The sequence below is a fragment of the Emydura macquarii genome, unplaced genomic scaffold, assembly GCF_026122565.2.
Source record: "Emydura macquarii macquarii isolate MOO-44397 ecotype Brisbane River unplaced genomic scaffold, CSIRO-AGI_Emac_v2 contig_2680, whole genome shotgun sequence".
NCBI classification, from domain to species: Eukaryota; Metazoa; Chordata; order Testudines; family Chelidae; genus Emydura; species Emydura macquarii.
This window is the reverse complement of record NW_027132817.1, coordinates 1939835-1965078: the sequence shown is the minus strand read 5'-3', so window position 1 is coordinate 1965078 and position 25244 is coordinate 1939835. Positions and strand designations below refer to the sequence as shown.

Here is a 25244-nt window from a genome sequence, read left to right as displayed (position 1 = left end):
TGCGCATGTGATAAGGGCCAGACATGGTACACTTCATGGCAAGACTCTGACATCAATTTTGCCTCTCAGAATTGTTGTTCCAGATCAGAAGCCCCACACAATCTTTGCCACCTACCTGAGACTTCAGAGACCAAAGTAGATAACTGAAAGTGTCTGCCGCCCTGCAACTGCCTTGATAGCTTCAGGAATCCTGGTGAAACACCAGGATTATTCCAATGTTTTTGATAAAAAGAGAGCAGATAATTTACTGCCCCACTGCAGTTCTGATTGTCTAATTGACCTGCAGCCTGGATCCAAGATCGCCTTTGACCGCATATACTTCCTCTTGGAACCCAAACTCCAGACACTTTGGGAGTATCTGTGCAAGAACCTAGTCCCAACGAGGTGTCCTTGAAGTGGGGAGGGGGACTGCTGGGGGCCAGCCTGCAGCAGAGCTAGTCTCCAGGCAACCCAATGAGTGCAGCTGGCCCTGATACAAGCTGTCTGACTGACTGACTGTGCCACCTGACTGGCTGCAGGAATCGGCAGGCTGAGATTTAAGCTCTGTAGCAGCTGCAATCCAGTGTCTTCGCAGTGCATCCTTAGCCTGCAGCTGGACTTGGTCCTATCTCGGCTTCCTCTGTCTCTAGTCTTGCTCCTGCTCCAGCCCCCAGTTTCTTCCTGACTTCATATGTTTGGCTCAGACCTTTTGCCTCAACTCTGGCTAACATTTCACCTTAGGCTTTGGTCTGACTCCTGGCTATGACCCTAGGATTCACTCCTGGATTTGCCCCATCTGGATTCAGTTCTAACTGGTAAGCCAGACTCTTGCTGCAACTACTAAAACAGATTGCCATGACTCAGTTGCTGATTCTTTGATAGCCCTGCACAATGTATTCTAGGATGTAACTCCAGAGGGTCTTTTCAGTTTCAAAGTAGCTGATCAGTGGTCCCTAATCAAGAATTATCAAGGTTCACTGCACTAGGAATGGGTGAGACGTCCCTGCCAGAGGATGAGACCTGATTGGACAGAGAACGAGTGAGCCTTCAGGTGGGATAAGAAGTCATATAGGTGAGAAGAGTTGGCTACTCACACAAACTCTTTCACCTACTATCCAGAAGATCTGTTGCAACAAGTAAAAAGTAGTAGTAGAGAGTGAAAAAGCATAGGGGCTAGATTGGGACTTTTCCCTCCCAGAAATCTTTAACTGATTTTCTCTAAACAGTTGATTTTATTTTCAGGGATGGGTCAGTTGGGACCAAATTGGTTTCCTTGTCCCTGTCAAAAACCTAGCATATATTATATTATAGGTCCTGGTGTCGGACAGATTATAGTCCTGTGACTGAGACAAGTAGACATGTAGATTCTATTCCCAGCTCTACCACTCACTTATTTAACCTCTTTGTGCTTCAGTTTTTCCCTCTGTAAATCCAGGATAATAACACTTTCCATACCTACATCACAGTGCTTTGATGCTAATATAATATTAGTACAGTACTTGAGGTTGTTTGATGGAAGGTACTATGTAACTTCAAGATGCATTATGTCAAGAGCAGATATTCAGTGTTGTTATGCAAATAACTGTAATATTACTGCCACTGCAAGAATTACATATTCTAACATGAAATGGAATGTCCATTGTCAGTATCATATGCATCATTACCATCTTCATTATAATAGTATATTCTACATTATTTAATTCATAGAGCTTTATAGTATATCTTTAAATGTGACGTTTTGTGATTGGGTAACTATTCGGTGTTGGAAAGAGAACCATCACACACAGGCCAATGACTGACTATATTCAATGTGATTTGTGATGTACTTTAGGACGAAAGATATTTGTTTAGAATCCCTTGCCAGCTGGATGTGTAAGAAGTGCAGACAGCTATAATGTGGAGGTGGAAGCGTAAGCAACTGATAAGTTGTTTGGTTTGTTATAGCAACTGCGTGAGCTGATTGCTGAACACAAGCCTCATATAGATAAGATGAACAAAACTGGGCCTCAGTTGTTGGAGTTGAGCCCAGGAGAAGGTTTTTGTATCCAAGAGAAATATGTGGCAGCCGACACCCTTTACAGTCAAATTAAAGAAGATGTCAAAAAGCGAGCACTGGCGCTGGATGAAGCCATTTCTCAGTCTACTCAGGTATCAATTTAAACTCAGAGTAACTAGGTTCATTCAAATGGAAATATATACGTCCTCGGGCTATGGATTAAACGTAAATGGCATGTTTATCTGATGTATTCAACCACATAGCCTGTGAATGCTCACATCACTGCTCGTGGCATTGTTTTTCTCTTAGTCAGGGTGTTATAACTTTTTATATTGGTCAATATTACACTTGTGCTGTCCTTGCAACATTTTATTGCCACATGGAAAAATCATTTTGAAGTAATTATTTAAGGAACATCTGTATGCTAAATGTGTGATGTTACCTTCACCTTCATTCTGAGCAAACATTTTCCCTTACATGCGTATTACTAATCCACACTGCCCTATAGCGACATCAAAGTCAATTAGCTAAATCACACGTATGCGGCTAGAACTCAAAATATTCAGCTGCAAATGCAGACCTCTACCACTGAAGATGAAGGAGAATCTCCATTAACTGTTAGTAGTAGTAGGATTTACATCTTCTTTGTAGACCAGCTATTAGAGAATGATATAATCACAAGCACTTGAACATATGTACAAACTGCTAGCCATTGCTTTATAATTAGAGCTTTGTTCAGTCATTAGAATGGAATACCCAGACTTTACAAGATTTCCCATTTCATTACAAACTTAAAATTCAGAACAGGTTCCTCAGAAGAATAGCTAAGGTTTAGGAATCTTTGGAGAGAATCTGAGTTGGTGTATTATTATGCAGCAAATCTTTGAGACATTTGAGGTTTTGCATAGTTTCATTTTTGAACTCTCTGAAATTCTGTGTGCACGTGCGTACGTACGTATGTGTACACAGCCCAAAGCGAGAATAAAACCGCTACGCTTCGTACAGTTCTACTGACAATTGCTCCCTCTTTCCTATGCACGGGGAACAAGTAATAGTGCTAACAGACTCTCGAGATCTAGAATACTTTCCCAAATGCTTCTCTCAGTAAACATACTTTAAAATGCTCCTCTTCATGACAAGGATGTGTCTTTAAGTTAGGGCTGACAAACAATGAAAAAAAATAATCACAATGAATCGCGAGATTAAAAAAAGTCATGATTAATCACTATTTTAATCACACTGTTAAACAATAATAGTATGCAAATTTAAATTTATTATAAATATTTGTGGCTATTTTTCTATATTTTCAAATATATTGATTTCAGTTACAACCCATAATACAAAGTGTACAGTGCTCACTTTGTATTATTATTTTTTATTACAGATATTTGCAGTGTAAAAAAGATAAACAAATAAAATAGTATTTTTCAATTCAACTCATACAAGTATTGTAATGCAATCTCTTCATTGTGAAAGTGCAACTTAAAAATGTAGTTTTGGGTTTTTTGTTTTTTTTACATAAGTGCACTCATAAACAAAACAATGTAAAGCTTTAGAGTCTAAAAATCAAAGCACGAGGGAACATATGAATATTTAGCATATCTGATACATAAATATTTTGCAACAATGGCTACAATGGTGCCATGCGAACACCTGTTCTCACTTTTAGGTGAAATTATAAATAAGAAACAGGCAACATTGTATCCTGTAAATGTAAACAAACTTGTTTGTCTTAGCAATTGGCTGAACAAGAAGTAGGACGGAGTGGTCTTGTATGAAATGAATTGAAAAATACTATTTATACATTTAAATTGATATTCTATTATTGTTTAACAAAGTGTGAAAACTGCGATTAATCACAACTATTTTTAATCTAGTTAATTTTGTTTTGCGTTAATCACATGCATTAGCTGTGATTAATTGAAAGCCTTACTTTACAAAAAAAATGTCTTGGGTCATCGCACTATGTTCCCAGGCTGCTGAAGGTGTGTGTAAGAGTTTGTGAGCATCCCATATCACCATGTGGTATCTTAATATACTATTTCCAGTTATTATGTTGCCCTATCATACTTTTAATCTTCTAAAACAATCAAAAAACACATGCTGTGGAAATACAACTAATTATTTTAGATGAAAACATTGTTCTGTTCTTTAAGGGCACAGTCCTGCTTCCATTCAATTTGAATTTTAATTTGTTTTGCTCAGTGTTGTTTATGTAGCCTCATCATTAGAAAGGGACAAAGAGCCACACAGTATTAGAGTGCACCATGCAACTAGGGGTGTTTAATATGTTAGTTTATCAGCACCTTACTTTTAAGGAAATCTTCAAATGTTGGTCTTTTGATTGTTTTTTTTCTTTCTTCCAACTTCCTCTCCTCCTCACCCCTCCCTCTTTTATGCACCCAGTTTCATGACAAGATAGATCCAACCCTTGAGAGTTTGGAACGCATAGTTGAACGTCTGAGGCAGCCGCCTTCAATCTCAGCTGAGGTTGAGAAGATTAAAGAGCAGATCAGCGAAAATAAGAATGTGTCAGTAGATCTGGAAAAACTTCAGCCTGTGTATGAGACCGTCAAACAGCGTGGGGAGGAAATGATAGCTCGTTCAGAGGGAACTGATAAAGATATATCTGCTAAAGGTAATAATTTATCTGAAAGTTTCTTTGTTGTTGAAATAAACTAAGCTGTAGTATATAAAATCTTTGTTTTTTTGGCTACCAGCTAACTTATTTTGAATGTTTTCATGGAGAAGGACCTAAAGGTTTAAAATAGCAAATTACTTGCTTTATAAACTGTTGTCATAAATCAAATCAAATGAATTGATATGGTTTTTAAGTGCTGTGTTAATTGATTCTGTTATTGTGGTTATTTTACAATCTGAATTAAAAAGCTAGTTGGTTTCCTCCATTAGGAGTATACGTGTGACATATATATGTATGAAGTATCACTATAAAAGTAAACATAAATGTTGGTTGCCCATGTAATAAAGTCCATTTGCCTATTTAGCTGTTCAGGATAAGCTTAAACAAATGATCTTCATCTGGGAGGATATCCAGGCCTTGACTGAGGAAAGGGAGGCCAAATTGCTGGATGTGATGGAACTGGCTGAAAAGTTCTGGTGTGATCACATGGCTCTTGTGGTCACTATTAAAGATACTCAGGATTTCATCCGAGAACTGGAGGGACCTGGAGTTGACCCCTCTGTAGTCAAACAACAACAAGAGGCTGCAGAGGTCAGTAATAAGTATTTCTTTAGGTTTAAAGGATTATTTTTCAATATACAGAGAAAAAATGTGATATTTTCACAAAATTACCATGAAACACAACAAGAGAATTCCTTTAGAAACCAACAGGGATAATTACATAGAAATTAACTTTAACAGCATTTCAAAACTGCATGACAACTAATTAGTATATCAACAGTTTTGCTATATGTGCATAGAGTGTTTCAACATGTGTGTATGCTTATGTGTGTCTGTATGTGCATTAAATATGTAATTGAAACTAAGCAAGTCATACATATTTTAGATTCCCTGAATATTATGTAGTTTTGAAATGAAAAGAGTATAGAATAGATGAATATGCTTCTTCCAAGCCCATAATCATTTATATTGATTTTAACAAGTTAGCAGTAGGAATGGTGACCACTGAAAAACAAAAATGGTAGGCTGAAGACCTCTAAATCATTAAAGCCTTTTGTTCTGTACTTTTTACTTTTGTACAAAATCACTTATTCTTATAAGCACTGATTTTCATTTACAGAAAGGCCATTTTACACTACTCTGTCAGTGTAAAGGGGCATTAAAACGAGCATGCATTTATGCTTACTTCTAGGTCCTTTCACACTACCAGAGAGGTGTTACACCTAAGTGACCTTAGTGTAAATAAAAATCAGGGCCTCTAATGTTCTGCCTTAAAAGCAAGCTGTATCTATAACCTTGAGTTTTAAAATATAGCAACATGGAAAATTTTAAATTTTTCTTCTTTTAGGCTATCCGAGAAGAAGTTGATGGACTGCAGGAAGAACTAGATATAGTGGTAAACTTAGGTTCTGAACTTACAGCTGCTTGTGGAGAACCTGACAAGCCTATTGTCAATAAGAGCATAGATGAGGTATGAGTAAAAAAATGTTTAATATATTACAATGTTTGTGTACTGTAGAATAGATAGTCTCTCAGAAAATACTTTGAAATAGTCTAATAAAGTTTTGGGGCCAAAGCCAGACACCAGCTGAACTCAATGATAAAACCTGTTGATTTTAATTAGCACAAGATTTGGCCCTGAAATATCCAAATTCTGACTGAAATAATTCACTATTTAATTGCAGCTGAATTCTGCTTGGGACACTCTAAACAAAGCATGGAAAGAGCGGGTAGACAAACTTGATGAAGCCATGCAGGCTGCTGTTCAGTATCAAGACGGATTGCAGGTAAGATAGTTATGATGCATCTAACAAAATCTTAAGTAAGAAAAGTTATAATGTTCTGTGTCTTACAAAAAAACAACATAATACTGCGTAGCTATCAATTGATGTCATCTGTAGGATTATGGTTAGAATTTTCTTCACTACACTGAAGGCTTTTCCAGATTTGTTGTATGATATAATAAATATGCTGGTTTAATTTCTTTGTATAATTATTTACTTATCATATTTTGTTTAGATTTTGAGTTGAAGTGTCATTGTTTATTACTGGACTGAGCAGATTTTATTTGTTACCACACATTTTGCAGGGTAATCCTATTGATAGGCAACATTCCATTGTGATACTTTCATTACTTCAGTTAATATGTAAGTTGATGCTGTGTCACAATGTTTATATGAGCTAAAAGGGAAGGGAAAAAAACAAATTAAATAGTTCAAGTTCTGTCTGCTGCAATTTTCCTAAGAGAGAAGACAAACTCAAGGAACTCCATTTTACTGCACAACTTTCATTTATACAATAAGTACAAGATTTTGCATTTTCTGAATTAAATACATTATTCACTTTAGTCACGCTGTGATTATTTAGTTCTTTAGTCCATCATTTTACCCAATCCGAACACCTTGTGCATGTAGCTGATTTACTTAAAAAGTCTATAGATAAATTGTCTATCTGTTTTTTAAAAATCTCTCCAGTCTTTCTATATATATATTTTTGTATGAGATAGACACACACACACACACACACATAATAAAAAATGTGTGTACACATACATACAGTCTGTCTGCATTATTGTCTGCCATCAGTGGAGAACTGCCCATTCTTGGGAAACTGTCCCGTGGTGGAGAGCCATCTGTCTTCTTGGCTAATGGCAGAGGGGGCCATAATACCAGCCTAAAGATAAGACATTTTTTCCCCACTGCAGGCCCCAGCTGCTGCTACAGCCTTCAGGGGCTGTTGGCATAAAATAGAGCACCCTAGAGGCTGTTCTACATTATATCAGGAACAGCCAGATTGGTAGCCCGCCTCAGTATTGAGGGGAGGTATTAATGTAACTTGAAGTTACTTTTGCACCTCCCTACTGAGCTTGATCAGTTGCAGCTCAGAGACAGCCCAGCACTGAGCCTAAAAGGTACCAAATGGGTCTCATTCCACATCCCTTACCCAATTAAAATTCACATTGACTTCAATGGGAATTTTTGTTTAAGGGTGTAGATTTGTGCCTAATTAGTCATTAATAAAAACCACATTTCATTCAATGACATAAATTGTAAAAATCAATCTCAATCAAGTTTAAGAACACTACAGGGATAACAATTCTGTACTGTGCATTTGCTATAATGGAGGTCCCACTGAGATCAGCACAGTTACTCAAAGTAAAGTGCTATTTCATATGAGTAACTATGACAGAATCTTGCCACTAATAAAAACCCAGTTCTGCATGCACCTCTTACATGTATATCCCTAGCACTGAAATCAGTGGGTTTTTTTTGTATATTCAGGTATTGTAGGATGTCAGTGTAATCAATATTTGCTGTCTTGGATTGTCATGAAACATTTTAATAACTTAATTTTTTACCAGACTATTTTCATATCAAGAGGGTAACGAAGTTATTTCCTGCAGTAGTAGATAAACTCAGCAATATCCACATTAGAATTATACTTGTACTATACATAGCTTTCAAACTATACTTCATGACAAGATTTATCATATTGTTTCACTTAAATTGTCTTATACTGCAATTTAATATTGTGATTTTCAGGCAATATTTGACTGGGTAGATATTGCTGGCAGTAAATTAGCTTCAATGTCACCAGTTGGAACAGATCTCGAGACGGTGAAGCAACAAACTGAGGAACTGAAGGTATGAAGTAGCTGTTTATTTTTTCTTATTTCGTCATTCTACATATTTCAGCAGTCAAGTGTAGTTATATGAAACTTTCAAATATCATGATGCTTTTACAGTAAATAGCTTATTATATGTTGTTGAAAACCTGTGCCACTGACTTCAGCGAGGCCAGATTTCACCCGATATAAATATGAGTTGAGAACTCCAAAAAAACATTTGTTATAACATTGATTTCCTTTAAAAGGTTACTTGATGATATTTTTCCCTTCACCTTTTATTTTTCTCATTTCCCCCAGTATCAGCCACCTTTGGGGCACTTGACCTCCATCTGGGAATGTGGGTGGGCAATTTCCTCCAAAGTCTCTTGACTCCTGATCATGAATCATGCCTAAATACACAAACTGAGATCACATCATTTCCACTAGACCCCACTGGGCTATGAAACAAAAATCTCAAGCCAACTCTGAATCCCACTGTATGAAAATATGACTCATTATGGTCATGACACCAGCATGTTGTTATGCATGTTTTAAATAGAAAGCAGGGATGTATAGTGCTTAGAGTGGGAGTTGAGAGTCAGGAGTCCTTAGTTTTGCTCCTGGCTGTTACGGCTTCACTGCATGGCCTTAGCTAAGTGGATTAGTATCTTTCTTCTTTTTTCTTGACGTAGCTTTTTGTATGAATCATAATCACATATCATAAAAATCTGACCAAAAAAAAAACAAAACACCCAGCTTGTTGCCTCAGTTTGCCCTTCTGTAAAATAGGATAATGTACTACTGAAAATTGCTTTCAGATTTTTCAGTGAAAGGTTCTATATACGTTCATAGTAGTATATTATCTCAGCCGCTGGAGCCAGAAATTACTATTGCTTTTGCCACAAACCAGAATGCATGATAGTAAACAATCTTACATTCTGTATCTTCCTACACACCTGATTACCAAAAGGTAGGAGGGTATTTTGCGGGACTTTACACCTATCTTTGTCTTTTCAGTTAGCTGATTGTAGCTTTATTAGTGGCATGCTGTATATAAATATAGAATCAGGAAATACATTACCATGGTTTGCCAATTATTAAAACACATTATAATAAGAAAAATTAAACTTTAACAGCATGGCAGCTGACAGCACTGCATGTAATATTTTAAGCATCAGTATTTCTACTGTGTAAAGTATAATAGTTAAATGATAAATGATTATCTTTATATTTGTATTTACAACAGCAATTTAAGACAGAGGCTTATCAGCAGCAGATAGAAATGGAAAGACTAAATCATCAAGCAGAACTGTTGTTGAAAAAAGTTACCGAAGAAAGCGACAAGCACACAGTTCAAGACCCCCTCTCAGAGCTCAAACTGATGTGGGTCAATCTAGAGGAGAGAATTATTAACAGACAGGTGAATGAAGTTGGGATGGGGGATTTTCCAGATACGGTGCAGAGCTGCCTGCATCATAATTTGTTATGCATTATGTTTGTAACATATTCTTTCTTTGTGTTTTAGGCACTAGAAAATTACAGCTACTAGAACAAATATTTCACATTTTACTGAGTTTTACTTCACGATTTTCAAATACTTGGCAGCATTTCTATGTCACTTCTGTCTAGAGGATCAAATCAAATCCTCTTTGTTTGTTTGTTTCATTTTGGTTTTTGATGGCATTTTACTGGCTGAGCACTTCTATTTCAAACTTATAAATAAGTCACTTCAGCATTCTTTCCAAAAGACCACTAAATTATCAAAATGACAAATTTACAAATGTCGTGCTTAGAAAAGTATATTCGTTTCTAAATTGCACCATTTTGTTGAAAAGCCAAAGCTCATTAAAAAGACCTCGGACCAAGTAGCATTTAAGGTCAAATCAAAATCTAAATAATGAAAAATACAATTATTTCTGTGCTGAGAGAGCCTTCGATTCATTGTTTTATAATAGGATCTGGACTAGCTAAAAGTTTAGAGCTAGAATTTAAGGCTGTGAATTGGAAATGCCAACTCAGCTTTAAATATCGAGCAGTTGCTTGAGCTGGAATAATTTTGCTGCTCTCTGTGCTCTGACTATTGGACTCAGGCTCCCTGTTCTGTGAATCTGGAGTTTAGTGGCATTGTGTGCTGCGTAAACCAATTGCATCATTAGCATCATTGTTTCTTTTCTTTTATTTTTACTATAGCACAAGCTGGAGGGCGCCTTGTTAGCTTTGGGGCAGTTCCAACATGCCCTGGATGAATTACTGACCTGGCTGACACACACAGAAGACCTACTGAATGACCAGAAACCCGTGGGTGGGGACCCCAAGGCTATTGAAATTGAACTTGCCAAACATCATGTATGTAATGATGTCGTGTTCACTGAGACTTTACTTTGATGTTTATCCTAAGCAATATTTCATCTTGTAAAGCTTTGCACTTGTTAAATAATTGTCTTAGAGGTTTTCAAGACCCAGATTAAGACAGAGAGTGCAGATCTAGAAGCTGTAATGACTGCTGCATGAATGATATTGCTCTCTCTCCTCTGGCCTCCATGCTCCCTCAGTATAGAAGGCATGTCTTTGAGCTGGGCACTGAATCTAGCACTCCCTCCGGCTCCCCCTTGTGCCAGGCAGCTCAGGAAGGGATTGTATGTGGTATTCCCCTGGGGCTGCATTATTCCACATTGACCCTTATTTGGGCCAGGGCCTATGAAGTATACTTTGACCAACAAACAGCTGTGCTCCAGCTTCAGCAGAAAACAAAGAATCAGTATTTTGGGAACCTACAAAATTGCACCTTCTTTGGCTCAGACTGTCATGTGCTCTGCTGTTCTCATATGCCCACCCAACTTTGGGGTGTACCTATACCTTCGCCCCCTCCTCTGTGCACAATATTATTAATTGTTAATTATTGTTACTGCTGTAGCACCTGTGACCAATCCGGAGTCCATTGCACTAGGCAAATGGGAAAGATCCCTTTTCCTTAAAGAGTATCTTCCAGGAAGAGGAATTCTCAGCTTTTTTGTGTGGCAAGATATAGTTTTTGAAGGCATGCTTTCATAGGTCATGCAGATTTCATATCCAGCATCAATCCTTAAATGTCACTTCTCCTTCCTTCAGAATATCAAAAATGTGTACTTTAAATTATGTCTTGCAAATAATTTTGAAAAGTACTCAATATTTTAGTCCAAAATCCAGTTCAAAGTCTTCAAGACGAGACAGAATGTACCAAATTGACTGTAAAGAGAGAACTAAAGTATTTCTCTCAAATACGTGACCAACTTCAGAATGGGGGTCTCATAAAACCAATACAGCAATCAGTGTCCACTTCATATGTCTCTCGCCTCAGTAAAAGGAAGTATATTACCACCTAAAAAGCACTGAGACATCACTGGTTATTCAGTCTACCTTGAGTGCTAAAGGAGTTCAGCAAACACATTACAAGGCACTTCCTCTTCCTAAACTGGAGTTTGTAGGGTAGGGAGTTCACAGAGTGTTGCTTCCTGTTCTAGCATGGAAAAACATCCATCTCTTGGATAACTTGTGAAAGAATAGCCTTTGTCCTGAGGGAGCTTCATCAGGAAGGAAGGAAGGAATAAGATGCCTTTGCTTCTGTGAATAACCCTTTATTTTTCCTATTGGGAGAATTATTTAAAATAACTATTGGCTTCCCAGTGCTTAAACAGGAATAACAGTATTGATATGCGACTCTTCCCCTACACAAGGGCCACCATCGGCTTAAAGATTTTTCCTTCTTATGAGTTTGTGCAATTGATTCCTCTGTGTATTTTATTTAAACCTTTTTTTGAACTTTTTATCTTTTCTCTGTATTCTAACACTTTTGGAGGGGGCCTGAATTCCTGGATTTGAAAAATCTCAAACTTGCATTTTGGGCCCATTACTTACTTTTTACCCATTCTCCATTCCTCTGCTTTCTAATTTTCCTTTTTCAGATTTTTTTAAATATCTCCTTCCATTTTTTAAAGGTTTTTTCACCTTCTGAAAATAGTGTACCTTCCCAGAATGCACTGCCAGTGCCATACATGATTTCAGAAAGGAGAGTGCTCCATGTTCTTTTACTGGCCTGGAAGAGGAGTTAATAGGAAATTATATGATCATTCTCCAACTCTCAGGGCAGTTTTAACAGCCATACTAGTTTTGTATAGCATGAAAGCTGGCACTGAGATATGAAAAAAGCTGGACATAAACAAGTTCATGGGGCTGGTTGTAATGCATCTGAGGGTGCTGAGGAAGTTGGCTGATGTGATTGCAGAGCCATTGGTCATTATCTTTGAAACTCGTGGTGATTGGGGGAGGTCCCAGACGATTTGAAAAAGGCAAATATAGTGCCCATCTCCAAAAGAAAGGAGGAAGAAGAATTCGGGGAACTACAGACCAATCAGCCTCACCTCAGTCCCTGGAAAAATCATGGACTAGGTCCTCAAGGAGTCCATTTTGAGGCACTTGGAAGAGAGGGAGGTGATCAGGAACAGTCAGCATGGATTCATCAAGGGCAAGTCATGCCTGACCAATCTGATTGCCTTCTATTATGAGATTACTAATTCTGTGGATGTGGGGAAAGCAGTGGATGTAATATATCTTGACTTGAGCAAAGCATACAGTCTTTCACAGTATTTTTGCCAGCAAGTTAAAGAAGTATGGGTTGGATGAATGGAGTATACAGTGGATAGAAAGCTGGCTAGATCATCAGGCTCAACAGGTAGTGATCAATGGCTTGATGTCTAGTTGGCAGCTGGTAACAAGCAGAGTGCCCCAAGGGGTCTGTCCTGGGGCCAGTTTTGTTCAACATCTTCATTAATGATCAGGAGGATGGAGTGGATTTCACCCTCAGCAAGTTTGCAGATGACACTAAGCTGGGGGGAGTGGTAGATTCACTGGAGAGTAGGGATAGGATACAGAGTGACCTAGACAAATTGGAGGATTGGGTCAAAAGAAATCTGATGAGGTTCAACAAGGCCAAGTGCAGAGTCCTGCACTTAGGACGGAAGAATCCCATGCATTGCTATAGACTGGGGACCGACGAGGTAGGCAGCAGTTCTGCAGAAAAGGACCTGGGGGTTACAGTGGACAAGAAGCTGGAGATGAGTCAACAATGTGCCCTTATTGCCAAGAAAGCTAACAGCATATTGGACTGCATTAGTAGGAGCATTGCTAGGAGATCTAGGGAAGTGATTATTCCCCTCTGTTCGGCAATGGGGAGGCCACATTTGGAGTATTGTGTCCTGTTTTGGGCCCTACAGAAAGGATGTGGACAAATTGGAAAGAATCCAGTGGAAGGCAACAAAAATGATTAGGAGGCTGGAGCACATGACTTATGAGGAGAGGCTGAGGGAATTAGGCTTGTTTAGTCTGCAGAAGAGAAGAGTGAGGGGGGATTTGAAGCAGCCTTCAACTTCCTGAAGGGGGGTTCCAGGGAGGATGGAGTTAGGCTGTTCTCAGTGATGGCAGATGACATAACAAGAAGCAATGATCTCAAGTTGCAATGGGGGAGGTCTAGGTTGAAGATTAGGAAAATCTTTTTCACTAGGAGGGTGGTGAAGCAGTGGAATGGATTACCTAGGGAGGTGGTTAAATCTCCATCCTTAGAGGTTTTTGAGGTGGATCTTGACAAAGCCCTGGCTGGGATGATTTAGTTGGGGCTGGTCCTGCTTTGAGCAAGGGGTTGGACTAGGTGACATCCTGATTCTATGAAAAAAGCAGCCTGGCAACCTTGGTGCTACAGCTAATGCTGCAGCAGGAGCCGTTTGTTTTCCCTTCATCCGTTTGTTTCTTTTCCCTTCATCACTTCTGGCAGCGATCAGCAATGCCCACCTCACTCCAGGCCTCATTATTCCCAGGCTTTGTCTTTCAAAACCACAGCCTCCAACGAAAAGTGCCATTACAGGCAGGTCCAAGGTGGGGAGAGAGGCATGAATCGACACAGCCGTCTGAGTGCTGGTTATCCTGCATGATGGCAACATATCAGCAATACCACAACCAAGTCCTAACTTTGCATTGTTATTCAGAGGAAAACATTACTTTATTTGAGTATAAAACTGAAATATGTTGCTTAGCTTAATGGCTTGGTATTTCTTTCGATCAGAATGTGATTCATTTATACTACCTTAATTAAGGGCTAATCGCCTGTGTTGATTATGAATATTACCTCTATGTCATAGATGAAATGATTCAGTGGCACCTTAATTCAATTAATTATAAAAATGAACAGGCCTACATGTTGTGTTTTTTCTGTAGGTGCTCCAAAATGATGTGTTAGCTCATCAGTCCACTGTGGAAACAGTTAGGAAAGCAGGAAATGACCTGATTGAATCAAGTGCTGTTGAAGAAGCAAGCAATCTACAGAGCAAGTTGGAACTTTTGAATCAGCGCTGGCAAAATGTGTTGAAAAAAACAGAACAAAGGAAACAGCAGCTGGACAGTGCCTTGATCCAGGTGAGCAGGAAATGCAAACATAAAGGGATAAGTAGGAAAAAGAGCCACTAGCATGAAGTATACAGATCTGTGTATTACATGCGGGTCTAAATCAAAACCCTGGATGCAAAAATATCTGAGTTTGGGGTACGTTTGGATCCAGATGTGTATATCACAGTTGGCTGCTATCCTTTCACAATTCTGACCTACAACTCTGAATTTTGGCCTGCATTTTTGAGAATTGTGCAAGCTGTCTGCACTGGAGTGGAATTCACTCTGTGTATTTGAATTGGATGTTATGATTGGTCTCAGAATTATTCATATGGCCTTCCCTTATGGCGTTATGATAGTTTTATATTGTGGATTTTCAAGGATATGTCCAATAGTATGCCATTTTTTGAATTGTATGTAGCAATTTTAAGTGTAACTTAAATATATTTTGTTTAGGAATTTTATGTATTTATTGTAACCTATGCTTTAGTATGTTACCAAGCTTCTTCTGCATCTGAGCTGCTATCGCAATTCAAAACACTTAAGTATGTTCTAAAGTGATATGGTGTAATTTAGGCCCAAGGTTTTCATGGTGAAGTTGAAGATATGCAGCAATGGCTGACAGACACCGAACGTCTGCTGTTGGCATCAAAACCTGTTGGAGGTTTACCAGAAACAGCAAGAGAGCAGCTTAATACCCATATGGTAAGTATCCTAATATTAGAAGGTTTTGCAAATGGGCTAGGTTTCAGAAACTAACAAAGCTTCATGGTCATTTATAGAGAATAGAAGGCATGTTTCCTATATTGGAATGTCTGTACAGGATCTTAAGAATCTTTAGCAAAATCTAAATTGTAAGTTGCAGAGTTGCAAAAGAAATCATTTAGCAGATTCCCAAAGTTAATTAGTTCTCACTGTTGATTAACATTGTGACAGAAGTGAGAAAGGTTTTCGAGGCTCTTGTTCTCAGCAATAAATGTGGACATGTTTACAGTTTTTGCAGTGAAATTTATGTTTCTTCTTTCATCCCTTATCCTCCAAATTATATTTTAATTTCCAGAATAAATGTTCTTAAAATTAGTATAAATGTGAGAATCTTCTATGTTCTCTATACACAACCTTGAAATAGCAGGCTCAATTTTGCATTCTTTACCCATCCAAAACTCTCACTGAAATCAACAGCAGTTGGCATCGAGTAAGGACTTCAGTATCACACACACAGCCTATTTTATTTAGAAAGGGAAAGTTAGCCAGGATGCCTGAATTCTTCCCTTCCTAGAGAAATGCTATGGGAATATTTTGTTCCCATATAGAACCAGTTGAGGTGGGTAAAAGGTGCCTCGATTTAATATCTCACACTGAAGGATGGCATCTCTAGTAATGCACCATGTATGTAATATTATGCTGGATTGTTAATACTGGATATGAGCCCAAGTTCTAGTGTTTAACGTGAGCTCATGACCTTCTAGCTCAACTGTGAGAGTGATACCTATTGATCTATACATACTTAAACTATTTCGTGTCTGACAGTTTTCCTATTGTCAGTGTTCATAGTGTGACTGTAAGAATTTTGAAACAATATAAAACAACTCTTCCCAGGAGTAATTTTTGTTTTGAAATTTGATAATTTTGTTTGTCTGTTTGTGAGATGGTAAAAAGGACAAGAATATTGCTTTTCCAGATTATTTTTAGATGTGCATAAAAATAGCTTACTATTTTAGAATGGATTGCAGAAGACTAGAAGATAATGCAAAATAAAACATGGTGTTCTGGAAAAGAAAAGAAATGCAAACATCCTAGTAATTTGCTTTATAAACTGACTAGTGTTCATTCGTTCAACAGCTCCATGAAGTCAATGGGAGTCTTCCATTGGCTTCATTGGGCCTTAAACAAGGCCTGCAGAGAACTGTTTTTTTCCTGGAAAATGTCAGTACATTGTTAGTACCAGGATTTACTGTGCGTAATCAGTAGTCTATTCCCAAAGACATCTGCACTGACCCAATAGTCTATAACCAGTCCAAAAGTCTATCTGTAAGTAACAGATCTGTTACTTTAAAAATCTGTAAGTTAGTTTACACAGTAGACTGAAACAACTGTGAACTTCATCCAGGTCCACCCGCTCCACATTTAAAACAACTTCCCATGTCTTTACCAGATCATTATATCTGTTATGGGTTGCTGTGGCAATGTGTAAGTGACTCCTCATCTCTTGACACATACACCATAAAGAGAACAGTAATAGAATTCTTCACACGTATATAGAATTTCACTTGAGGATTTCAAATTGTGTAATTGAACCTCATAGCACCCTTGTGAGATATATATCTAGTGATATCCTCATTTGAGCTGATTGAGAAATTGGGAAACTGAGGCCAATTATTGTTGTTATTATTATTATTATTGATCATATCTTGCAACCTCCAAACCTGCCATTGTGTGATACGAACCATGGCAATCTGTGACAAGTGATCATGTGTGTCACACCAAACACATTTTTTAAGTGGAAAGCCTATTTTTAAGGATGTGCATAAAATAAACCAGTGTTGTAATCAGTTCTGGTTGAGGGGTGAAACGGGGCATGGTACCCTGCCATGGTTGCTCGGGACTATGAAGCTTAGAAATAACTTCCCTGTTTGTGCTTCTCATGGAGCCCCAGCAAGAAAGAGGCTTAGAAAAAGAAGGTTGGTTCCTACCCAGGCTCCCCCTAATATGATTAATTCAAGCAGACGACCAATCCCCTCCCTTCATCAACACCGTTAATTTGGGCCAGTCTTTTTAGAATTAGTTTTGCTCCTTCTGCCTCAGTCCAAGTGATTTAGGTTGGTCCTATGTACCCTGTGCAGGGCTTCTTTGGTGGTATAGACAAGTGTAGACAAGTGTGGTACACTTGAGGGGCCTGTTATTAATTATCGGTATTGTGATACTGGCCCCCCATCAGGATAGGGCTGCTTTGTACCCCAATGCTCAAGAGAGTTTTTTGTACGCAATGGTAGGAGACTAGGACCCTAAGTGTAAGCTGGTCAGAAAAGAAAAGTGGTAGGTACAACTATATTACTTACATTGATTTTGCATTCAGTAGATGTCCACAGTGACTCCAGTGCAGATGGCTAGTGGGTGAAGGACAGTAGAAGATAAAGCAATCCTCCCAAGCTGTCTCTCCGCCTTTTGGGGATATGTTGGATTGCTTTGAGTCATCTCAGGTGGTTTGCACCATTGTGTGCCTGCTCCAGGAGCACTTCAAACCACCAGAGACCTGGCAAACCTTGCCCAGTGCGTTAAATGCATAGCTAATGTGTCGGCCAAATTTAGGGCCAGCATCAGGAATATATATATCCTGCAAAAAGCATAAAAAAATTATCTGACACACCATACAAATTCTCATTTCCTGAAGAATTGGGCCTCTTTTTTTTTTTTTTTTTAATTTGGCCTTCTATGCATTACATATGCTCCACGTCCTAGTCTTAACAATAATGCCCCCAATACGTAATTGTTTCTAGATGCTAACTTTTTTGAAGGGTATTGAGTTTCTACCTGACTGATTTTTATATATCTTGGTGGTTTCTTAATACAGGAACTCTGTGCTGCCTTTGAAGCCAAAGAAGAGACATACAAGTGTCTGATGCAAAAAGGCCAGCAGATGCTTGCAAGATGCCCAGGGTCTGCTGAGACAAATGTTGAGCAAGATATAAATAACTTAAAAGTAAAATGGGACTCAGTACAAACAAAACTCAGCGAAAGAAAGGTGTGTGGTTTAGAATAAGGATAGAAATTTAAATAACATATTAAGTATCTTAATGTTGAATTATTTTATATATAGGACATCTGTAAGTACTTAGCTGCTGGGACTTAATTTTTTGTTTTGTGACAATGATTCAGAATTCACTAGTGCTTTTATCAGGAGTCATGGACTCACAGGTTAACAATGGAACATCATTTGTGGGGTGGAATTCTGTTTGATAAAAATGTATGGACGTATACTGATACATGTTTATTTTGCAGAATGAAGACACTTCTGGTTTATATTAGAGATCATAGACATAAGAGAAGGAAAAATCTGATTAGATCATCTCATTAATCTCCCTGGCCTTGCAGGATTGTTGCATTAATTTTACTAGTTATGACCAGTGTATCTTTAAAAGTTCCCAGCAATTGGTCTTCTACCAATTGCTTTCAGACACTATTTCTAACTTCACTACTTCTCAGCAGAATGATTTTATTGATATTAAGCTTAAGTTTTCTTTTCCTGGTTTAATTTAATTTTCATTATGTCATGAACCATAGCTGAGTTGTTTTATCTAAGTCAAACTGTAAACAATATTAATTACAAACAGAGGTAGCCACATGCAAATTAATAGCACTGACATAAAGGAAAAATAATTAACTAACAAAATCAACTTTACTTTAAAACAGAAATGTTTCTCTCTTAATGTGACTGTATAATGCAACAATATCAGAGTCCTTAGTTTGTAGCATGAGACAAACTCCTTAGGGCTCTTTAGGGCTGAATGGAATGTTTCGCCTGCCCCGCAATCTGATTAGCTGAACGTCTGAGTGTTTTTTTAATAGCTCATAAACATTTAAATGGGAAACATTTAAATCAGCATGGCCTGATTCAGGCAATCAGAACCAAATATGAATAATACATTTGTTTTCTGAGTTCTGTCTTGAAACTTGTAAACTATGTTGCTCCATTACATTAACCATTCAGCACCAGGAGATGGTGTATAGAAACACACATCTAGAATTGGATGTTGTGTTGTCTGCTCAGTCACCACAGTTTTACTGCTATTTTTCTATTGTAACTCCTTTTATATCCTTTATCTATATGCTGTTATTTTGAAATACAGAAAGTCAGCACTGATTTGGAAAAATATTACAGAAATAGAGACTCTCGCCAAGATATATTTTACTAAAATGGTTTATTCAACAAAGCACCAAGTAAACATCCGCTGTTACTAAATAACTATATATCTTTACAGATCAAACTGGAAGAAGCCCTCAATTTGGCTATGGAGTTCCACAACTCACTTCAAGACTTCATCAACTGGCTTACCCAAGCTGAGCAGACTTTGACTGTGGCTTCAAAGCCAAGTCTTATCTTGGACACCATCTTGTTTCAAATTGATGAACACAAGGTATGTAAAGAAACAGATGTGTGTTGTGTTCTCCTCCAGCTCTTTGGAGGTGCTGTATTAATGTCCAAAGCAACCCTGTAATGCTGTCACTCAGAAAATCTTCTTGTCTTTTAAGATTGTATTTTATAGTCTCTCCCCCACCATAAAGTCCATAACCACATCATTTTTTTTTCTGTTTGCTACATGAATGACCAGTGCTACATTTAAGGGTGATTTTCTTCCTTTTGCAAGGTCTTTGCTACAGAAGTGAATTCTCACCGAGACCAAATCATAGAGTTGGACAAAACTGGAACCCATCTGAAATATTTCAGCCAGAAACAGGATGTTGTCCTTATTAAGAATCTGCTGATTAGTGTACAAAGTAGATGGGAAAAAGTGGTTCAACGCTTAGTGGAAAGAGGAAGATCTTTGGATGATGCAAGGAAACGAAGCAAACAGGTAATATGACAACTGTTATACAGCTCTTTGAACTTTAGCTCTAACTAAATCCAGACCCATGACGTATATGGTGCTTTAAAGCATTGTTAAGGAAACCTGGGTTTAGTGTAACAGAATCTGTTATCCTGAGTTAGTGGAGCAATTTCTGTGATTCAGTCATAGAGCACTTCATTTGGAAGGTGAAAGCTTCACTTTCAACCTAAGTGGTAACTTCTGTCTGCAGTGTAATAAAGCCATTAAAGAAGAGAGTTCCATTATAGCTTCCAGATGTATAGTAGTGCCTTCTGCTTTCCAGAAGAAATTACATACTCAACTTTTTACTGGAAAGAGTGTGATGGACCCATTTCAATATTTGAGAGTGAGATATTGTCCACTTTTTTTTTTGTTTAGTGTTGTGTTTTACCCTAATAACATTTAATTTCCCCCTGCCCTTATATTGACTGCTATAACAATATCTTCTGTCTGACAGGGGCACTCTGCTGATTTACTGTCAGGAAGAATTTAAGAAATGGGAATGCTTATACATAGATCACCTCTCCAGAAACTGGCCATTTAATCTCTGATGCATATGTCCCTCAGCATAGATGATAGATGTGGAGTGGAGCTTAGTGTGTTTAAACTTCAACAGGAGAAGTGTTTGTTTATTTTATTGAAGTGGAGTCATGGTCATGTTCACAAGCCAAGCCACATTTCCTATGTTAATTGTTGCCACCACACAACTGGGATGACAAGAACTGTTAGATGTAATAAATTGTGCAATCATATAGTAAAATGCACTTTATTTTCAAATAACTTCTCTCGCGCACACTCTCTTTCACACACAATCACACACACACATCTGCAGGGAGATGTATGGTAGAGATATAGAATACTTTGCAGAGCTGGTCAGAATAATTCTCATATAATCAGAAAGCAGAAAATGTATGGAGGTGGAGAGTAATATAGCAGAGTGCTGACATCAAGAGCCAGATCTCCGGCCCGGACCAATGCAGGATCCAAATGGATGGAAACGGATTCCAGGACATTGTTCTTGCTCCCACTCCTGGGCCACCTGAGTGGAGAGACAGATGGATGTCAGGGAAAGGAAACTACAAAAGGGATTTTCTGTACAATCAGGAAGATTCAATATAAGCAGTTCAGTAGAAGTGGGTTTTTAATAGGAACGGAAAAGAATGGAGAGAAAAGACAAGGCCAGTAAATTCCCTTCCTCAAGACAGGCCTCTTGATGTTGTCATTGAGAACCCTAGAGTCTATTCCTTCTTCGTTGCCTCCTTTCTTGAAGGTTATTTTTACTGAGCTGCAGAAGAGAGAAAGAGGATTGAGAGCTTGACACTCTCCCACAAGGATTATTCACTGTAGGGTGAGAGAAATCCACGCAGAAACTTTCCTTAACTCATGATCTGTGGGAGGATTCCCTAAAATTATTACCGCTATTGTCCTCAGGGCTCGTCCATATGTTCAATAAACAAACAACGTTCTTACTGTGTTCATCCAATCCTTACTCAGGAAAAATGCAGTCATAGAATTCTTAGCTGAGTAGGAACAGAATAAAAATGGAGGGCCATTAAGGCCTGGCCCACATGGATGCAGAACCATACCACATCAACATTATATCTCACAGAGCTCCCTGGCAATTATGGAGAGCATGCATATTGCTATACTCTTTAAAGATTGCTGATTGTGTTAACGGGGTGAGGCTAGCTGAAGTGAGACTGATTGGCCCCTGATTGGGGGCCCTGAGGAGAGGAAATAGTCTTGGACTCACCCCAGGCATGCACTTCTCTCTAGCAGCTGGTCACAGTCTGGCCCTGAGCAGGCATGTCAGGTTTTAATCTTTTCTGAATATTTTATGCACTGACATGTTTATACATTTGTGTGAATCCAAATTGTGCTTTTCCACAGTTCCATGAAGCCTGGAACAAACTTATGGCATGGCTAGAAGAGTCTGAAAAGTCATTGGATTCAGAGCTTGAAATTGCAAATGATCCAGACAAAATAAAGATGCAGCTTACACAGCATAAGGTAAGTCGTGAATGATGAAATGCAGGATGTCCAAGCCCGATGGCAGGAACAAGCCTGTACTATTTAATCAGCAGAGAGAAATAGATTTATGGCTTTACTATGCTGGAATGTTTGCCAGCATCAAATTAAAATGCTGGCTCATTCCCAGATGGTAAAATCAGTAGGAATGGGAAGGGCTCTTCACAGTCCCTGTTCATCTATGGGGAAGAAGTTAATTGTGAAGAGGAAAGATAAAATAATAAGGACCATGGAAACTGTCAGCAAAGAGAGAGAGAAATATTTGATGAAAAAGGAAAATATCCAAAGGGATTATATTATAAGCTTCTTCAGTCTTTAAAATCACAAAGACTGTGTTACAGTTACCATCAAAGAGTTTTGATTTGTATTGCGTAAGAATGATTTAAAATCTGCTTTTCACATTTTAGGACTCCCTCAAAAATAAGAAATGATCTTGTATTTTGACTGGCAAATCCTTTATATGTCAAATAGAAAGATTAGTTAAATAATCTGAAAAGCGTCCGGTACAATGGACCTGTCAGTAACAAGGGTGAAAATTGTAAGAGCAGGAGAGAGATCTCTCTCTGCTTGTGAAGCACAGCACTGAAACTCCTTTCAACAAACACAACTGTCTTCAGATCAGAGTGTAAATCTCACCTGACTGATTTGGCTTTTCCATAACTATTAATAATAAGGTGAAGGGAAAAATTTAACTGCAGGCCCCACAAATGACAGAGAAGAGTTCCTGAGGAAATCTTTACTTTGACTTTATTATTTAAACAGCCCAAGTAAAATGGTGATGGGCATTGCACGGTTGGATGGTAGCATCCTCTGACCTAAGATTGCTTAGAAAAGTTTATCTTGGAAGAATTTTCTCAGAGATAAAGATATGCTAGTGAGCAGAGGACAGTTAGTTTTTCTGCAATGCTGATATAGAATTGTTCTGCTTTTTTAAATCATTTCCATAGTGTTCCCCAGTCACTGCTATTCCTTTATCCCACATGAATTTCTCAAGAGATTGCATCCCCACGTTTTCCCTCTTTAGTCTAGCTTCTTATAATGATCACTTTATACCCCTCAGCATCCTTGCACTATACTATTGTGTTTGTTTTCCCTTACAGTCTCTGATTTATTTTTTATTCTCTCTTAGTTCCCATGATGTCTTAAGCTTTGAATATCAAAATGGAAAATATTTTCCTTTATTTTTAAAAGCTTGGAAGGTAGTCAAGCAAAACTGGCTTTACCTTCATTTGCTGTTAAAACATTCAGCTAAACTTGTGCTAACTTTCTTGCTAGTTCTGCATTTTAGTATGCTCTGGGGTTTGCTATAGTTGTCAAAAATTAAAATCATACAGAATTAGAGCAAAATGCGGGCACTAAGATAATCTTTTTTGCGTGTTCTGACCACATCATCCCCCTATGAATCTCTCCACTGCTCTCCTTCTCCACATCATCAAGTTCAGACTTCTTTTGATGGCCTTCAAGGTCCTATGGAAGTGCCCCTCCTATTTCCCTGCTCATGTCTTTTATCGGGTTGTCTGCCATGCATCTTCTCTCCATCACTGAAACTAGCCTCCATGTCCTATTTGTCTGTTTCTCCCACAAGTGTTATGGCACCTGTTTCATGTCTCCACCCTTCCTCAAACTGCTAGGCAAACTCACTGCCCTCCTCATTTAAATTACTTCTTCCAGTCCTTCTCCTTTCAAAATGCCTACAAGAAACTAGCTGCCTAAGTCACCTACTTATTAATTTCATTTACATTTTATTAGTCCCATTTGTGATGAGGGATGGAGTGCAATGACACTGTGATTGAAGCTGGCAAATGTTTTGGAGGACAGTGAGGGACATAAATTATAGAAGGAGGACAGGAGATGATTTCAATGTGTTTAAACTTCAAGCAAAAACAAAAAAATTCAACCAATTTGTATTTAATAAGCCATGTGCCTCTCATCATCCTGTATTTCATCCTGCTCAGATGTTGTGTCCCTTTCCTCCCATCCAAAGTTTGTCTTTGTTTTTTCAGCCCAGGAATCTGTAAGCCTTTTCTTGTTCTTTTAGTTAATGATTTTACTATCTTTACTAAAGATATGTGTGTGTTGTGAGCAATAACTCTGCTTCACTTTTTGCCAGGTTGTCAAACCCCCAACACTTCCCTCAAGATAAAATGTTCTCTCTCTCTCTCATATTTATTTATGTTGCCAGGGATTTTTTGGGGGGTTATTCACAGTCTGTTTATAAGTTATTTTTTCTTCTTATATATTATTTTTAGAAGTCAGAGATGGAAAAACCCTATTAGGTCATCCAATCCATCCTTGAGCTAGTGCAGATTTATTCCTTACAAGATTTGGCCAACCTGACCTGTTAATATAAGTACTAATCTGTCATGGAAGGAAGGTAGATAATGAAATATTGAAGGTTTCATCCTCCTATCTATAGTTGACTGTAGAGGTGACTCAGACCATGGGCCAAAAATCTGCTCTCAGTTACACCTCAGTGAAATCAATTGAAAGTGGAATTTGGCATTATGTATCAAGGATAACCCTGGAAGAATGAATTAACTAAAATCTTTTGTTCACCTCTGAATCCCTTTTTACTGCATGATCTTTCTCTGGCGGCTATTTCATTTTGTCTGTTTGTGCAAATCAAGCAATATACATATGCAGTACCAGGTGATTAACAATCTCCACCAAAGAAAACAGCAATTCATGAACAGTTTAAACAATTGTCTAAATATTTCTGTGAAAAGGGGGCATTTTTATTCAGAGATTTTGGTCTCCCCCCTACTTCCCCTCCATGTGTGTGTGTTTGTGTATATGCGCGCACGTGTGCAGCTAGTGGACTGCTTGAGGTTTCTTAAGGGATGTTTGTCCATTCATAATTCAAAAAGGCACATGTTAAAACACAACCATCTAAGTGGTCTTAAACATTGGTGTTATCAGAAAATCGCTAAAGAGTGCTAGTTGGACCTTTTGGCAGTGTCCTTTTAGTTCATTATTTACTATGTTCTATTAACTGTT

General features: G+C 38.2%; 1 protein-coding gene across 12 annotated transcripts in view; it reads left to right on the top strand.

The window, feature by feature from the left end:
- Nucleotides 1-25244, top strand: part of DST (dystonin) — a 453158-nt gene that overhangs the window by 389433 nt on the left and 38481 nt on the right. For all 12 annotated transcript variants that reach the window (XM_067565502.1, XM_067565501.1, XM_067565500.1 and 9 more), the window contains 14 exons: nt 1924-2127; nt 4382-4613; nt 4981-5207; nt 5965-6087; nt 6302-6403; nt 8159-8260; nt 9470-9643; nt 10414-10569; nt 14467-14664; nt 15211-15339; nt 18206-18376; nt 19614-19769; nt 20001-20207; nt 22110-22229. In XM_067565502.1, the coding sequence (XP_067421603.1) occupies nt 1924-2127; nt 4382-4613; nt 4981-5207; nt 5965-6087; nt 6302-6403; nt 8159-8260; nt 9470-9643; nt 10414-10569; nt 14467-14664; nt 15211-15339; nt 18206-18376; nt 19614-19769; nt 20001-20207; nt 22110-22229 (2301 nt within the window). The remainder of the gene's footprint in view (nt 1-1923; nt 2128-4381; nt 4614-4980; nt 5208-5964; nt 6088-6301; nt 6404-8158; nt 8261-9469; nt 9644-10413; nt 10570-14466; nt 14665-15210; nt 15340-18205; nt 18377-19613; nt 19770-20000; nt 20208-22109; nt 22230-25244) is intronic.